This window comes from Glycine max, chromosome 18 (assembly GCF_000004515.6).
Source record: "Glycine max cultivar Williams 82 chromosome 18, Glycine_max_v4.0, whole genome shotgun sequence".
In the NCBI taxonomy this organism is placed as follows: domain Eukaryota; kingdom Viridiplantae; phylum Streptophyta; class Magnoliopsida; order Fabales; family Fabaceae; genus Glycine; species Glycine max.
Genome location: NC_038254.2, coordinates 14,645,801 through 14,662,565, shown reverse-complemented (window position 1 = coordinate 14,662,565; position 16,765 = coordinate 14,645,801). Strand labels below are relative to the sequence as shown.

At 31.1% G+C, this 16,765-nt stretch overlaps 2 protein-coding genes across 2 annotated transcripts; both read right to left on the bottom strand.

Annotated features, from left to right (window-relative positions):
- Positions 1 to 617: 617 nt before the first annotated feature.
- Positions 618 to 1,408, bottom strand: LOC102661907 (uncharacterized). The gene is made up of 2 exons (XM_006603197.1): positions 1,176 to 1,408; positions 618 to 1,092 (listed from the first exon to the last, which is right to left on the bottom strand). Exons 1-2 carry the CDS (start codon positions 1,406 to 1,408, stop codon positions 618 to 620), a joined length of 708 nt encoding a protein of 235 aa, XP_006603260.1.
- Positions 1,409 to 12,986: 11,578 nt separating this feature from the next.
- Positions 12,987 to 14,543, bottom strand: LOC100499931 (uncharacterized). The gene is given in 4 exon segments (NM_001251243.1): positions 12,987 to 13,285; positions 13,381 to 13,490; positions 14,217 to 14,296; positions 14,413 to 14,543. Coding segments are annotated over 4 exon segments (363 nt in total). The 5' UTR covers positions 14,492 to 14,543; the 3' UTR covers positions 12,987 to 13,191.
- Between the last annotated feature and the right edge of the window lie 2,222 nt (positions 14,544 to 16,765).

Genomic DNA, 16,765 nt, shown 5'->3' with positions numbered 1-16,765 from the left:
GGTTTTCTTCCTGTCCAATATTCTTCAGGCACCCTTTGCATAAGTCTCTTGGTAGGGCACCTATTTAGCAAGTAGGTTGTTGTAGCCACTATTTCGCCCCAAAAGGATTTTGGCAAACCCTTATGTTTAAGCATACTTCTACACATGTTCAACATTGTTCTATTTCTACTCTCCACAAGACCATTGTGTTGAGGAGTGTAGGGTGATGTTACTTCATGTTGAATGCCAAGTTTTGTACAATGAGCTTCAAATTCTTTTGAGGTATACTCTCATCCACCATCAGTCCTCAAGATCTTGATTTGCTTGCCACTATGGCTCTCAGCCATTTCTTGGAATTTCTCTAGAGTTGAAAAGACCTCACTTTTGTGCTTGATCAAATACAACCACATCCTTATGCTAAACTCATCCACAAAAGTCACAAAATACATATTTCCACCCAAGGAATGCACTTCCATTGGACCACATACATCAGAATGAATGACATGTAACAAGTCGGTAGGTCTCATAGGCAAATAGGAATTAAAATTAAGTCTAGATTGTTTGCCTATCATGCATGACTCACACATCCTTTCTAGTACAACAATTCTTGCCAATCCTATCAACATATCTTTAGACCCTTATTGATTAAGGCTTCTAAAGTTCAAGTAACCAAACTTGAGATGCCATAGCCAGCTCTTCTTGTTCTCCTCAGTTGCAGTTAGACACTTCACCTCAACTGGTCGAATTGTAGTTTGAAAGGTTATGTTCTTAGACCATGGAGACTTGAGCACCAATCTCTGATGTTGATCATACAACTCAAGGTAATCATGTTTTATGATGATTGAGAATCCTTTCTCTATCAATTGGCCAAGACTCATCAAGTTGCATTTCATTCCTGGTATAAACAGTACATCCTCTATCAATGTAGCTTTCCCATCCTTTTTCTTTATCACAATATTTCCCATACCTTCTGCTGCTAGAGCTCTGTTATCTGCAAGTTTAATTTGAGTTTTCTTACTTGTATCAAGATCATTTAACAAGTCTTTATGACATGTCATATGATTTAAACATCCAATATCTAAGTACCAAGTCTCAGAATGAAGATCTCCACCACTGGTAGTCACCATTAGCAATACTGGATCAGAGTCAAAATCTCCATCTTGAGCCACGTTGGCTTCTTCTTCGTTGTTTCTGACCTGTTTCCCTTTCCTGTGCTAGCACTCATCCGCATAGTGGCCCCTCTTCTCACAATTGTAACATTGAATCTTCCTTTTATCAAATCCTTTCTTTCCATCTTTGCTGTTGGAGAATCTTGCAGTACCTTTTTGAGAGGTTTATGCTCTATCTTCACTCTTGAATTTATCTTAGCTCGAATTCCAATTACCCTTCTGAAATTTTCCCTTTCCTTTCTTCCATTTCTTTTTATCATTGCTACCTTTCTTAGAGGTTTGGTCTACAGAGCATGTTTTGTTGGTTTCACACTCCCTCTTTCGATCAACCTCAATTCTTGGGCTTCTAATGAACTTTGCAATTCTTCAATTTTCATGCTTTCAACATCTTTGGATTCTTTGATAGCAACTACAATATGTTCAAAGCTTGGGATCATGGTCTGCATGATTTTCTCTATGATCATTTGGTTTAAGATCTTCTCACCACAACTCTTCATCTGATTGGCAAGATTCAATACTCTAGTGAAAGTAATCTATAATTCTTTCACTGGCTTCCATTTGCAGTAAGTTGTATTGTCTTCTCAAAGATCGAAGTCTCACCTTTCTCACCTTATCTCCACCTGTGTAACACTTTGCAAGGATGTCCCATGCCTCCTTTGCTGAAGATGATGCTTGAATCTTCTCAAATATGTTGGGATCTACACACTGATGGATCAAGAATAGTGTTTTCACATCCCTTCTGATTGCTTCTTTGTGTTATACTCTTTGTGATTCAGTAGAACATGCACCTGGTTCTTTAATTCCAGTTTCAAAAATTCCAATCACTTCTTGAAATCTAAACAAGACTCTCATCTGCGCTACCCATCGATCCCAATTCTTGCCACCAAGAATTAGAAGGTTTCTCGGAACACCATTGTTGCCTGCCATTGTTGCTCCTTGTTGTGATCTTTACTTTTCTTTCACAGCTACACGAATTTGCACTTGAACCTAGGCTCTACATACCAATTTGTTGGAGCTATTGATAGCAGGAACTCACACACACTGGAACAAGTTATGGAGAGAAAGAGAGAAGATTTAGGCTTTTGCACAAAAGATGCACACTCGTTCTATCTTTGTTATTCACACCTTTCTATTTTATAACAACTAACAAAGTTAGTTAGATATAACTAACTTTTATAACAGAAAAGTAACTACTAACAATTACAATTAAATTGTTTAAATTGGTTCACAACACATGTAACTAGGACTAACCTCATTGCTTTCGAAAGCATGCCAACTAAACAACTCAAGAGCTTCTTTATCATCTAATCATTTTGCTTCATATCTTCTTTCAACGCCATGTACACATAAAAAATGCTTATTCGTTGTTGTGACAATGATTTTGCTGCCATGACCATACCAAGAATGATCACCAGCAGGTGCCTTTAATTGCTCCAATCTATCAATATCATCAAGAATCAATAGAACTTTCTTTCATTGAAGCATGCTTTTTAGTATTGCCATTCCCCTATTAATACTCCCAAACTTGATACTCTTCTCCCCCAACCATTTCAGAAAGTATTGTCTCCTGAAGTTGTACTAAGCCATGCTTCATTGATTTTTCTCTAATATCACCAAGGAAACATTGACCTTCAAATTGATCAGCAATCAAATTGTACACTGCACACGCGATAGCAGTCTAACCTATAACCCCGATACCATAAATCCCCACCATACTTACTCCTTGATTGGATCCAACATCCAAAAGTGAGTTCCCCTCTTGCACTCTAGACTCCAATCCAATTGTCTGAATGAGTTCATGTTCATACCTACCCAAATACAACATACATATAGAGTTAAATAAAATGCATCAAACCCATGCCTAGTTTCATTCACAAATTCAAATGTCTATATATCTTTGTGAAGGTATATTTTTTCTTTTCTTTTTCTTCACAATTTATGTTGAAATATATCTCCAAAAGAAAACAAAGAAAAAACCAACAAAATCAACATATATATGTAAGAATCAAAGACAGATAGGTACCCATGTTTGAATTTGAAATGTGAACCAGACAAATTAGATGCTTCCTGTAGAGCAAGCTTTGTGAAAATAAATTGATGTTTTATTTGGTTATTTATTTAATGAAAGAATAAAATAGAGTTCTTTTTTATAAAATAATAAAATAAAGAAAAATAGAGTAAATAATAGGCTTAAAGTATTCTGGCTATAAATAAAGATATATTAGGTTACTTTTTACACTCATGATACATTTCTACACTTTATCTTCCTCTCAAATTCGTTCTCCCTTATTCCTCTATCAAAACCCTCTCTTTTTCCCGCATACATCCAAACCTGTTCCAGTAAAACTATGATACCAAACTTTTTAACCATTGGATCATCCTAAAATTAAGACACTACATTTGGAACTCATATGTGCATATTCCCACTGTTGGGATTTATGAATTAATGTCTGTATATAGAGAGATATGCCCTTCACACAGAGACAGTGAAATTGAGGCTTCAATCTCTTCTCCTTCTCTCTAACGCTTGGAAACCCTAGCAAAGAAACCAGAGAAAAAACTTAAGGAATCTTAGGAAACCACTAGAGACACTGTTATCACTATCGAACTACACACATGAGCCCGCTTAAAGGTAAAGGATGAGTTTATCGCAATTGGGATTAGAATGAACATGTGTATGGATCCTTAGAGGATCAAATTGAGATTTATTTTGGAATGTTTACTATATCTGCCTTTATGATTATAATCATGAGATTGTTATGTTTGATGGGTCAATTGATGCCCTAATGCGAATTGGTTGACAAAATTGAGTACTCTTGGTGTTTTCGTGTTTTTGAACCTATGATTTTGATATGATTATGTGAAATTGTTTGAGGTATTTTACTCCCCATGTTGTGAGAATCATTTATGTATAATTCACTTGTGTTTTAGACAAGATTTACTAGATTAGTGTGAGAATTAGATTGTTGGAAACGTTCTTTGTCATGTTTTGGTTTCATAAGCTTATTATGTGTTGGTGATTACAACACATATATGTGTATGATTTGTTACAATAAATTAGGAATTAATAGTTCAAATAATAAAATTAAATTGAATGAAATTAATATATTAAGATTCAACGATATAATACTTTCAATACATTTTTAGTTTAATTATTTATTAACTCTTTTTAATTCAAAATAATATAGTTTGATTTAAAATATATATGTTTTGTGCCAAGTAAATATTAATATTGTGTGATGTTTATATAATTCATGAGGTTTGATAACATGTTATATTGGGATTATAGCATTGTGATTGAGATTGGGTGTATGTGATAAATTAAGTATGTGTTGAATTCTAAGATACATGTGTATTGAGATTTTGTATGCATTGAGTTGTGAGTTATGAACTATACAATCACACAATTATAAGACCCTTTAAGGGTGATGAGTTAATACGCAATGAGCATTATGATGGGATCCACTGTGAAAACCTGACGATTTGAATCACTTTGAGGCGCAACGATTTAAAATTATTTTAAGAACAATTGAGGAGTTGTGTGTTTTGTATAGTTCATAGATAAAGTCTGCTGTTAAAATATCTTCTGGGTTGGACCTGAATCAGCAGGGAGAGGCCCTGATGGACTCTTTGGAGTCTAGGCCTTGGGGTAAGTACACCTGATTTGAGTGCTTCTTTAAGCATGTGTCGATCGCACATGGGTGGAGCATCCTTGCAAAACAACATGACCCTAACTGATCTCCCTATGATTTTACTTAGTGAGAGTGACATGACTTACCAGTGTGTGGTCTATCTTGTCATGTACTCTTAGGTGTCCGACGAGATTTTTCACTAACATGGTATCACATTGCATGTAAGATTGAGTCTTAGTGTATCTATTCATAACACATGTGTAATTATCATTGTGACTAGTTATGTGATGGTGTGTAATGAATTATATAAGTGTGAGATGTGGTATTGTATTTGAGATGTGTTGTCTTGAATATGTAATTAATCGTGAAGGCATGAAATGTGATTTGTGATTAAATTCTAGGAGAAGTGATGTTACTTGTTGAGTGTTGAAATGATGCGAACTTTGTCAAGTTGAGCCTTGTTATACCTATATTGTTGTTATAATTATATTATTGTTATATTTATATCATAATTGTATGCTTCCATTTATCTTTATTCATTGAGGAATGTGATGATTCACTTCCCGTGTGTTGTTTGTGTTTGGATCCTATGATGATCTCAAACCTTGAGTTCATGGGAGCAGATGGCTTGATGGATTACTTTAGGGAACCTCGTGCTGGAAGATGCTGAGACACAATGCTCTGATATGATGTGACATTGGGGCATGGGTTTCTATTTTAATTGCATGATGTTCTGAACATGTTATTTTACTTTATTTTATTATGTTGCTTAACTTTAGTTCTTTTGTAAACTTGAACGACCTTGTTTTGAGTCGAAAATGTTTCTAAGAAGTTTTATTTGGTAGCAATGAACCAAATGTGGACCTTTTATCCACGTGGACTTACTTACGATTTTATTGAATAAAATTGATTTAATTAGATTTCGCACGTAGCTAATATATGAATAAATAAATTCATTTTCGACAATTGCTCCAAAAGAATTAAGAAAATTAATTATTAAGTCTCTATGGGTGACAACAAACTTACTTTTATGATAAAAAGTCTAAACAAAAATTATTTCACTTGAAAATCAATTTAAATAAAAATGAATTTTATTTAAAATCAATTTTACAAACACTCATTCAAACATATTAATACATGTTATTTTTTATTACTTTTAGTCAAATTGAGGTTTTGAGACAAAATCAATTTTATATTAATAACAAAAAACAAACATTTATATTCAAAAAAAATTAAGTTTGACTAAAGTCAAAATCAATTCTCATAATTTCTATCATAAAACCAAATATACTCTTACTAATTAGATCTTTTTCAAAAGAATGTATGTTTTAGTCCCTTTTCATACAAGAATTGATTCCTAAGTGAATGTCAATTATAGGGATCAAATGTCAATTATTCGGACCAAATTAATAGTTTAACTAAAATAATGTTACAATTTAAATGTTGCTAGCTAAAGTAAATGTTAAATTAATTTGTGGGTCCCTATATATCTATCGAATTTTTAATTAGGTCCTCAATTTTTTTTCTTTTAATTGGGTCCTTAAACTTTTTTTTTAAATGACAATTTTTGTCCCTAGTGTAAAACGTGACAATTTAATCCTTAAAAGAACAACAATTTTAATTTAGTCTCTAAATGTGTAAGTATGACAGTTACATCCAATCATTAGTTTCATGGGATCAATTTTGTTGAAGCAACATCCTTGGTTTTAATTATGAGAAACCATTAGTAATGTAAATTGTAAGGACTATGGAATTTGTGTGATGACTAACATTTCTGCTAAGTGTTTTATTTCTAAACATCTATGAAAATCATATATGAGCATGCATTATGATGTGCTCAGAACAAGCTCAAAAAGCTTGTCTTAGAAATGATCTCAAGAGTAAAAGCCTCAAAAGACTACATGAAGCCCATTTGCATGATGAAGAGTGAAGCTTCTCTCTGAGAACTTGATCTTGGCAAAATGCAAGACATCAACAAGACCTAACATAGAAGAATCATCATAGGCTAAAAGAGCTTCCAGCATCAGAATGAAGTAAATGACTCTGAGAAGTGAACTTTAGAATAAAGATTAAAAGGACCTATCTTTGAACCTAAAGGAAACATTTTGTCTTCCATATGTAGTCACTAAAGGAAGCTGACTCATTAGAAGATAGAGGTTGAATACATCTCATCTTCCATATGCATCCACACACCTTGAGGGCTCATCAGAAGATAAATGTTTAAAGCATTATAAGATGCTACAAGTTGAAAACTGAGACATGTCATTGAGAAGATCTAATGTATAATATCAAAATGAAGACTATAGAGACCTAGTGCAGTCTAAAACAAGGACAAAATACTAACACACCAACAATTATACTTCTTCAGAATACTTTGTGTTGTGCAGATGTGTTAAGTATGATGTGTCTTCAGAATGCTCGTCAGAAGTGTTCCTTTGAATGAAAACTTCATAATAGTTTTGCATAACTGTCAAGTTTGGACAACTGTCATTTTTTTTTTCAAAATTCCTCAAGAAGTGTCAATGTTATGGGATCCATTCCGACGACTACTTTGAGAGGTTTAAAAAGGCTTAGAAGCATGTTGAAGATTGTTGAAGCTATCCAAAAAGAGAAACTCGAGTTGCATGTTTGTGTGAGAAATCTATCATTGTTATTTCAATACCTTTAGAAAGAGACCCACTTTTGCATTTGTACTAGATTTGTAAACTTACATAGATAGAAATGAGATTAACATGTTTCCTTAGTGAAATCCCTTTTGTGAAGGAGAACTTATCTATGTGCAGTAAGACACATAACTTTGTTTTAAAGTCCAGTGTGTTACTGGTCTAGTTGTTGGTTAGGATTGAAGTCTAGTGGGGTTGATTGTGAAAATCCAGTGATTAATTGGTTCAATAGTTATTGATTGTGTTAGTAGAAATCTCATCTTGAAGGGTGAGAATTGGACATAACCCAAGGTTAGAGTGAACTAATATAAAAATCTCAGTGCATCATCTTTCTCCTTTCCTTTTTACTACACTAGTTTTAGTTGCTAAATCACATAACTATTTTGAAACTAGGTTGAACACTCTTTTAAAAAGGAACTAACAATTGAGCCTTTTCAATTAAACCTTTGAAACTGAACAATCTTTTTGAAACAAAGTTCTAAGCTGATAAAACATATTTCCCTGAATCTGCTTGAACTTTCGTTCTGAGCTTAGAGCAATTCTTCATTCTGAACTATCCTTTTCTGAACCAATATCAAAATTAAAAGTTTTTTTTCAAAAAAAAAGTTATAGGTTTGTGAAATCATAATTCACCCCCAACCCCTTCTTGTGTTATTTTTGTCACTTCAATTTTGTCATTAAGCTATGATGCTCAAGCTCCAATTTGACATTAACTTGTATTTTTTAGGACCAATTTGAAATTCAATTGAAAAGTTTAGGGATCAATTTGTCATTAAGTTGTATGAAGGACATAATGTCACACTTTTTACATGTCTAGGGACTAAATCAGAATTTTCATTCTTTCAAGGACTAAATTGTCATTAATTTACACATTCAGGGACTAAAGTGGTCATTTACCCTTTTTTTTATTGGGTCCTTTAGTCTAATTGTTGCTATAAAAAAAACTACAAATACCTAATTAGAGTTCCAGACGATGGACTAATGCTTCTAGAGTGCTTTGTATGCACAATTGAGTCAATTGTGAGAGTTTTGAGGCTACTGGGGCTTAAGGCTAATCCTGGGAATTTTGAGGCCTAGCCTAAGACCTCCTAAACATGGTTTTAGCGATAAGGTCTTAAGGCTAATCTTGGGAATTTTTAGGGTGAGCTTGAGATCTACAAAATGGGGTTTTTTGTTCCGGGGGTACTAGGCTAAGCGTGAAAATCTCCATGTTAAACATGAAACCTCAAAAATGGGGTTTGAAGCTATGTGTGAGATTTTATGTGAATGTCATAAGTCATGTGTTAAATGTGTTGATGAGATAAATGTGTTATTGTTATTAGGATAACTACATTATGAATGATTAATTATGGATTGATTGAAAGCAAAGTTTTATCTTAATGTGGTATGTTCAAATAAGTTGTGATGATGTTGGTTGAGGTGATGGTGGAAAATCCATGTAGAGAATTTCCACTTGATTTAGTAGACCATTAGATGGATTTCTAACTCAGTGACTATGAGTAAGGTGAGCTCATATGTTGAGATTTTGGTAAATGTGTATATAAATTATGTTGTATTGATGTGTGAGGTGAAAATTGTATGTGCATTCATACATAATACCTCTTTGGCATTGCATATTGGTAGGCATGTAAGTTTAGGATGCTTAATGGGCTCTCAACCTAGTACTGGGGGATTTTGTGGTAGACGAGTGGACAAATTTCTATAGATGTAAGGTCTTGCAAGCCTAACAGAGATAAGTTAATACCCACACTTATCTATATTTAATAAAATCACACTTCCTTCACAGGGTTGGCTCAAGGGGCTCCCTAAATAGTCAGAGAGTGGGACCATGTCATCGAATGGGGCCTATGGAACCATCCAAAAGTACTAGAAATCTCCATCAAGTTTAGTCAACATGACATTACATTATGTAAATACATATGACATTGAATTATAAATTGATGTATGTGTTATCAAATGATGTTATTTGCCTTACGATTGTTGGTTCATTTTAATTTTCCTTTAAGCAAATCCTATCTTTCTTTTATACATTTGTATATCTATGTTTGTTTTATAAATAAGCTTACCTTGCATTTTATGTTTGTATTTGAGTTGTGTTACTGCAATGATTGTGTGGTTGGCACATCAGTAGATAGTGATGATGTTGCTAGTTCTGAGGCCACTTGTGATTGAAGCGGATGTAGATGTTGAAGATGGGATGAAATCCCCTTTCATATTTGTTCTTGCATATATGTATATATGGTGGGGACCAGCTTAGGACATAATTATAAATACTTAAGTTTGTTTATCCTCTAAATTGGAATCTTTTTGGCAATGTATGCACTTGCATATTTTTGTTTTGTAAAGACATAAGGCTTAATATTTTATGTTATAGTAATGTAAATTATGTGAAGGCATGCACAATATGTGTTAAATATGAAAATTTCTCAAGTATTTGCATAGGACGACTTTAATAGTACTGTGGATGTATTAGTATAAAAAACATGTAATGAAAGTGGATCATTACATTAATCTCAGATTAGAATAGTTGGTGGCACTAATGCTTTCTCCTTCCTTAGATAACCGTTATCGGGACTTCATCTTTGTTGTAGACAACTTGTAGTCTCTCGTATCCAGTTGAAAACTTCAAGGCTTTCTATATGGGGCAAAGAGAGGAGGATCTCAGCAATGGCAAAAGGATGAACATAGTAGGTTGCAAGAGGAAGAAGAGAGCAATGGCAGTTACAGGATTGCAGAGGATGTTTTCAAAGAATTATTACTATTTTTTTTTTATCATGATTGCTTACATAAACTTTGTTTAACAGGAATTAAAAAATACATAAGTTGTACAAAAATTATAATTTTCAATAATTGTTTAAGATTAACAAAAACTAAAAATTAGTCTTATTTTTAAAAAATTAAAAACTTAAAACTAAAAATCATCTCAAACAGAACATGCTTAAATTTCTTATCTCTTCCGATCTATCATTTTCAAAATATTGAATTCTAACTTTAATTTGAATATTTAAAAAATAAATTATTTATAATTATTAATAACAATAAATCACAATATAAATTATCTATCATATCTAATATACAATTTATATATTACAAATTTTAATTATAATATAATCTTGTAGAATTCCAAATATTTATTTATTATAAATTATAAATTTATATATATATAAAAACAATTATTTTGTACAAGGCTTTTGATATATTTATCTCCCCTAATAAATTAATACACTTCCCTTTCTCATTTTTAATATTTTTATTACTAAAATATCCTTTATAAAAAATAATATAAACCTTATTTTTGTCCCCCTTCATCTTGTTTAAATCATATTACGTCATTTTTTTTTTTAGCATTCTATTACCATATCTTTATTATGATTCTTTAAACTCTATAACTCCCCCATCTTTATAATTCTTTAATCTTGTTTTTGCATCTCATTTTCATTATTCATGAAGTTCTTTGCATCTATTTTCTCCTTTCTCTCTCTTTTCCTCTAGCAAAAATACCACTTATTATTATAAATTATGAAAGAAATCGCAAATCCCTAACTCACCACCAATGAGGTGCTTGATTCCCCTTCATGCTCTGTGGGTTTTGAGATCGCACCATCGAAATCAATTAAGACCGAATGCTAGGAATAAAATTCATGATAGAATTAACAACATAGTCCGAGAAGACCGGACGAAAAAAAAAATCAAAAAGAAAAACCAATGTTTGCATATTATAACAAATAATATGATACGCAATTTTCACCTTTTGTCCGTTCATAAAAGGATATGATCAACTAATTCATAAACTTCACTGAATAATATGATACACAATTTTTACCTTTTGTCCGTTCATAAAAAGATATGATCAACTAGTTCGTAACCTTATCCATATGCGCATCTATATATGTACATCTATTTATGCATGTGCGCATCTATGCATGTAAATTTAAATAATCTATGCATGTAAATTTAAATAATAAATTTTATTATAATTAATTTTAATATAATTTATATAAATTATTTAATTTGCATATTTTTTTATAAAAAAATATATATTATTAAAAAATTTAATATATTAAAAAAATTTAAACATTTTTGAAAAAAATTAAAAAAAAACACTTAAGAATTGTATGATCGGTAAATACGCAATCTGTATGACTCAAAAATTATGTAATCCATAAGTATTTTTTTTAAATTCAAAATTATTTTAATTTATTAATAAATTAATTTTTTTAATAGTAAATATTTTTTATTTATAAAAAATATACAAATTAAATAATTCATATGAATTTTATCAAAATTAATTATCATAAAATTTATTGTTTAAATTTACATACAAATTAAATATACATTAGAAATTTTAATTTTAATTTTAATGTTATGTATAACATTTTAAAAAAAATTAAAAAGAAAACTTACGGATTGGAGTACGGTGGTAGAGGAAAAGAGGGGCAAGGGAAACAAGATAAGAAATTTGTTTCAAAAAGAAAAAGAAAAAAAAAACAAAAAAAAAACGAGGGGGTATATTTTATTATTGGTATGTATATCATTTGTCATACGTTAAACAAGCTAAATCTGTTTTTGAACCATGGTTAGAACCAAATAATGTCCACATTGTAAATATCCACACCTAAGCCTTCAGGCTGACTGATTTTAACATACAAATCATTCACGGTGTATGATATTTGGATGTCAGAAAGGAAAACAAACGTGAGTCAGAATTCAGAATTGCGTAAGCAACATGCACTACAGTTGTTTTGGTAATTACACATCTAAAATTAAATTTGAATATAAGCTTCCATATCACATCGAGTAAAAATCCTTTTGTTGTGTATTAAAATCAATTTTCTAATATTTTTTATTCAAAACAAAAATCACATTATTACAAAAAAAAAAATCACGCTTAATTAGAAACAATTCTATAAAATAATGGTCACGGAGAATTAAGTTTCCAAACACAATTCTGAATTCTGACTCACGTATACAATGATTTCCACGTATAATAGAGCAAAAGGCAGAGCAGATCAAGCTTTTTATATGCACATCCATACATGAAACAAAAAACATGGACATATATGACTAAATGATGCAAAAGCTTTAAACCTTGAAAACATGTTTCCTACGCAATGTCAAACATCATGGTCAATGGAAAAATCAGATTTAACTCATCCTATGATGCATGCCATATATGGATCCATACACACCCATTGTAAAATGCAAAAAAAAAAAGTCTTTCTGATACCAGTGGCATCTTCATCCAAAAGATTCACCTCTTCTAATATTATGCAATGCCATTTCATTCATTCCCACATTCAAATTACTCATTCTGTTGGGAGAGTGTGCAACAAAATCTTACCCTTTTAAGAAGTTCAAACTAGCCATGCATCTGTAAAAGATTTAGTTTGTGCTTTCAAAAAAAAAACAGTAGTATTAGAGAACTTGTTATTTCAAGCTACAAAACCAATGTTCGTTCAGTAAAAACTGCAGTGAAAAAGCAGAGTTATTCTAGCTGCAACAGGTTTTCAAGCAAAGTACTAATATGCAGAAATAAAATCAATAATCCAGCAAGAGAAAATCATGACATACAAAAACTGTATCATAATGGAGTTGTCGACAAAGTTACCAGTTGCACTAGAATGAGTTTAACAAAGCCAAATAAGCACAAAATTAACACAGAAACAGCTCTAACAAATTTCATGCTTTACTATAATCACCCAAACCTAAAATCCCTCCAAAAAGATCTTTATCACTCTTTCTCAAAACTCAGCCCTTCAAAGCTTGTTTTTCCTTTGTCTTTTGGATCTTCAAGACCTTTTTCACAATCTTTTGCTCTTCAACCAAGAAAGCTCGAATGATTCTAACAGAACCAGAGACAAAAGTAAGCAAGGTACTCCACTAATTTGCACAATGAAAATTAAGCATAGTAGACTAAGAAAATTGAGAAAAACAAACCTTTCTCTAACAGCACTGCCAGACAACACACCACCATATGCACGGTTCACAGTCCTTCGGTTTCTGTGTAACCTTGATCTATTATACTCTGCTGGCCTTAAATGTGGAATCTGCAATTTCCACTCATTAATAACCATTATGATATACCATGCATCATTCACTTACATAATCCTTTACCGTACATAGAAAGAAAAAACTAGTTGTAGGAACTTTGAACATCATAATCTTAATCTTATCTTTTGCTACAAATGTTAAGTTTGACCAGTTAATTTATTTGTCAAACCAACTCAAATAATACCAAGGCTTTAAAAAACAGTCCACAGCCACAATTTCAATGTCAAGGTTTTTGGGAACTCTACGGCCCCAATTGTAGTTCCATTGACCACATTTGTTGAAATTCTTTGCAATATCGCAACCACACAATTTAAAACCATGGTTAACACCATTCATTAATAAGCCATGCACTTTTTGGCGCCTTTTTCCCTCAAGACAAAAAAAAAAACTTCAGTCTTATGTGTGCATTTAGCCTTGGACTACTTGATACCAAAACATCTATTACATTGCATGACACGTCAGAAATTCACTCTAACCAAGCAAACTATCCGAATTAAACCAATCAAAAAGTTCATTCACACACTAAACAATTTCAAAATCCCAATGACATTAAAAAAGAAAGAAAAAGCACAAGCATGAACCAATCTTCCCAAAACACATTTACTTTCTACCCAATTTAATTCAATCAAACTAACACGCACATAACATACAAAAGCAGCATTATAAGATCTTTTTTCAAAAAGTTAAAGACCAAATGAGAAATGAAAAATTTGCATACATACCCCTTGAATCCTCTTTCCAGTGACAGGGCACTTGGGTCCGCTGGCCCTCTTCTTCGTGGTCTGATAAACAAGCTTGCCACCTGCATTCAACAACCAGCCACCGCACATTACAGTCTATTTTTAGAACACTCGCGGCGCAAACGACACGCCATGAGTGAGAATAAACGACGATGCGAAGCGAGCGAAGACAGTTTACCGGGAGTCTTGACGACTCTGTGCTGGTTGGATTTGGTAGCATAGCTGTGGCGTTTGCGGTAGGTGAGACGCTGCACCATCTTCTCGGATCAGCTTCTTCCAAACCCTAGCTAGGGTTCCTCTTCCCACAGCAAAAAGAGAGAAATCTTCAGGGGATGCGCTGAGGTATATATAGTGAGAGTGTTTCTGTAGCGCCCTAAATCTAAGGGCAATGAGAACATCATCGCCATCGCCGTGGATGAGTATCGAACGGTCACGAATTCCACACGTGGCACTTCAGAAAAATGGGCAGCTTTAACAAATAAAAAAACCATCAGTTTCAAATATTTGAGTTTTTTTAATTTGAAATTCTATCATTAATTTTTTTATTTTATAAAATTTGGGAAAGAACATGATATTTCAAATGAAATTTGTAATTTACTCTTTACTTATTTTTTCCTCTCGCATGCATAGAATAAATTATAATAATTTGTTCACCAAAAAAATATAAGATTTTTAATTTAAATTTAAATACATTAAAAATATAAATTTTTTAAAATAATTTAGTATTTTTGGAATTTATAATAACTACTCATACCAATTTTTATTTTTAATTAATTTCTCTCTGTAAGTTTTTTTATTCCCGCAAATATATCATTTTTTATTTTAGTATTTATAAATATATTAATTTTTATTTTTAGTTCACACAAATATGTGATTCTTTATTTTAGTCTGTGTAAGTATATTATTTTTAATTTTAGTTCCTACAAATATATTATTTTATTTATTATAATCCTTGTAAATGTTACTTTTTTTATTTAATCTTTGTGATGTCATCAGAATGACATAACACTTTGGATTATATAATATATTTATCTCATCAATTTGATGACATAACATGTGATAATATATTGATATCATCATCAAGAAATTATCAATAAAAACTTAAATAAAAAAAATTGATAGAAATCTAAATAGGATCTGATATAAAAGACCCTCATTTTATATGGACTAAAATTTAGTTAAGCCTAACTTTTTTAATCAGTAAATCAAGAAAATGTAAGTTTATAATTTTGAATTTCACATATCACATGTCTATTTGTAGATTATAAAATAATAATTAATTTTGCATTAAATATTAAATTGATAAAGTTAATAATAATATTCATAAAATAAAAATAATTAAATTATAAATAAGTTAAATAGTCAAGCTCGAGTTTTAATTAGACTCATTTAAATAAATAAATGAATAAATACTTATTTTGATCCCTGAAAATGTAAGGTGATGAGAAATTGATCATTGAAATAAGAAAAATTTAAATTTAGTTTGCAAAAGTATTATAAATTGATTTTGTCATTAAACTTATGAAATCATTTGTCATTAAATTGTAACGTTTCCGAACAAATTTGTTATTAAATTATTTAAATAATTAATATGTGTACTTTTGGCACAAGCATTATATTTGTATCTACAAGAGTTAAACTTTAATATTTGAAAATGATCTTCTCAATAGCCATGAATTACAGAGAGTCTAATTTATGATACCAAAACAACTAAAGATATGATAAATTCTATGACGTCTAAATGGAGTTTGGGGTCTTGCTTATTTTCCTAATGGTGCAAAAGCTATTGATTATAAATGACTAAATGAGTCTGTAAGTTGTGTTTGTGTCCAAGTTAAAGAGAACATAACAGCCATGTTGCTTTGGCCCTTTTGCGTTGAAAACGTATATTTTTCTGTTCAACCTGTTTTCAAACACATCATAGAGGTCCATTTGATTTGCATAAATTTAATTAAGGAACATGACAACACAAAATTATTTTTTCTACGTTTGATTTTAAAAAGGCTTACAAGACAACACAAAAAGAAATGAAACAATACAGAACAAAAATATAAATTTTGTTACTCAATAAATCATGGTATAACTTTTCGTCCAAGTACAATATATGTAAAAGATAAAAATACTCAATATGTTTTTTTTTTCTCACTTCCCACTTATGTGACTGAAAAACCGTTCTTATCTTATGTTGCCTGAACAATCACCATCTTTTTCAGAAGATTTTTATACGATTACCAATATAATGAGTGTAAAGCTTTTCTTTTATCAAAGTATATATATATATTATATATAATTATAATATAATATAATTAATTTATTATTCTATTATATAATAATATTAATTTATTAAAATAATTAATGTTAAAAAATATATAATAGTGAATTTGATGTTCTTTTGTTTGTTTATTATTCATGAGAGATAATGTACAGAACAAAAAGATGTTCCGTTACTTAAACAATTGTTCTGTACTATTTTCTTTATGTTGTACTTTAGCAGGTATTAAGAAACCCTAAGACTAAGATTATTGGACAAC

What these genes read in the sequence shown, in the direction of transcription:
- LOC102661907 (XM_006603197.1), bottom strand. Translation starts at nt 1,408, where the DNA reads ATGATAAAAAGAAATGGAAGAAAGGAAAGGGAAAATTTCAGAAGGGTA. An exon ending in AGCACAGGAAAGGGAAACAG is followed by an intron (nt 1,093 to 1,175) that starts GTCAGAAACAAC and finishes GGTGACTACCAG; the next exon opens with TGGTGGAGATCTTCATTCTG.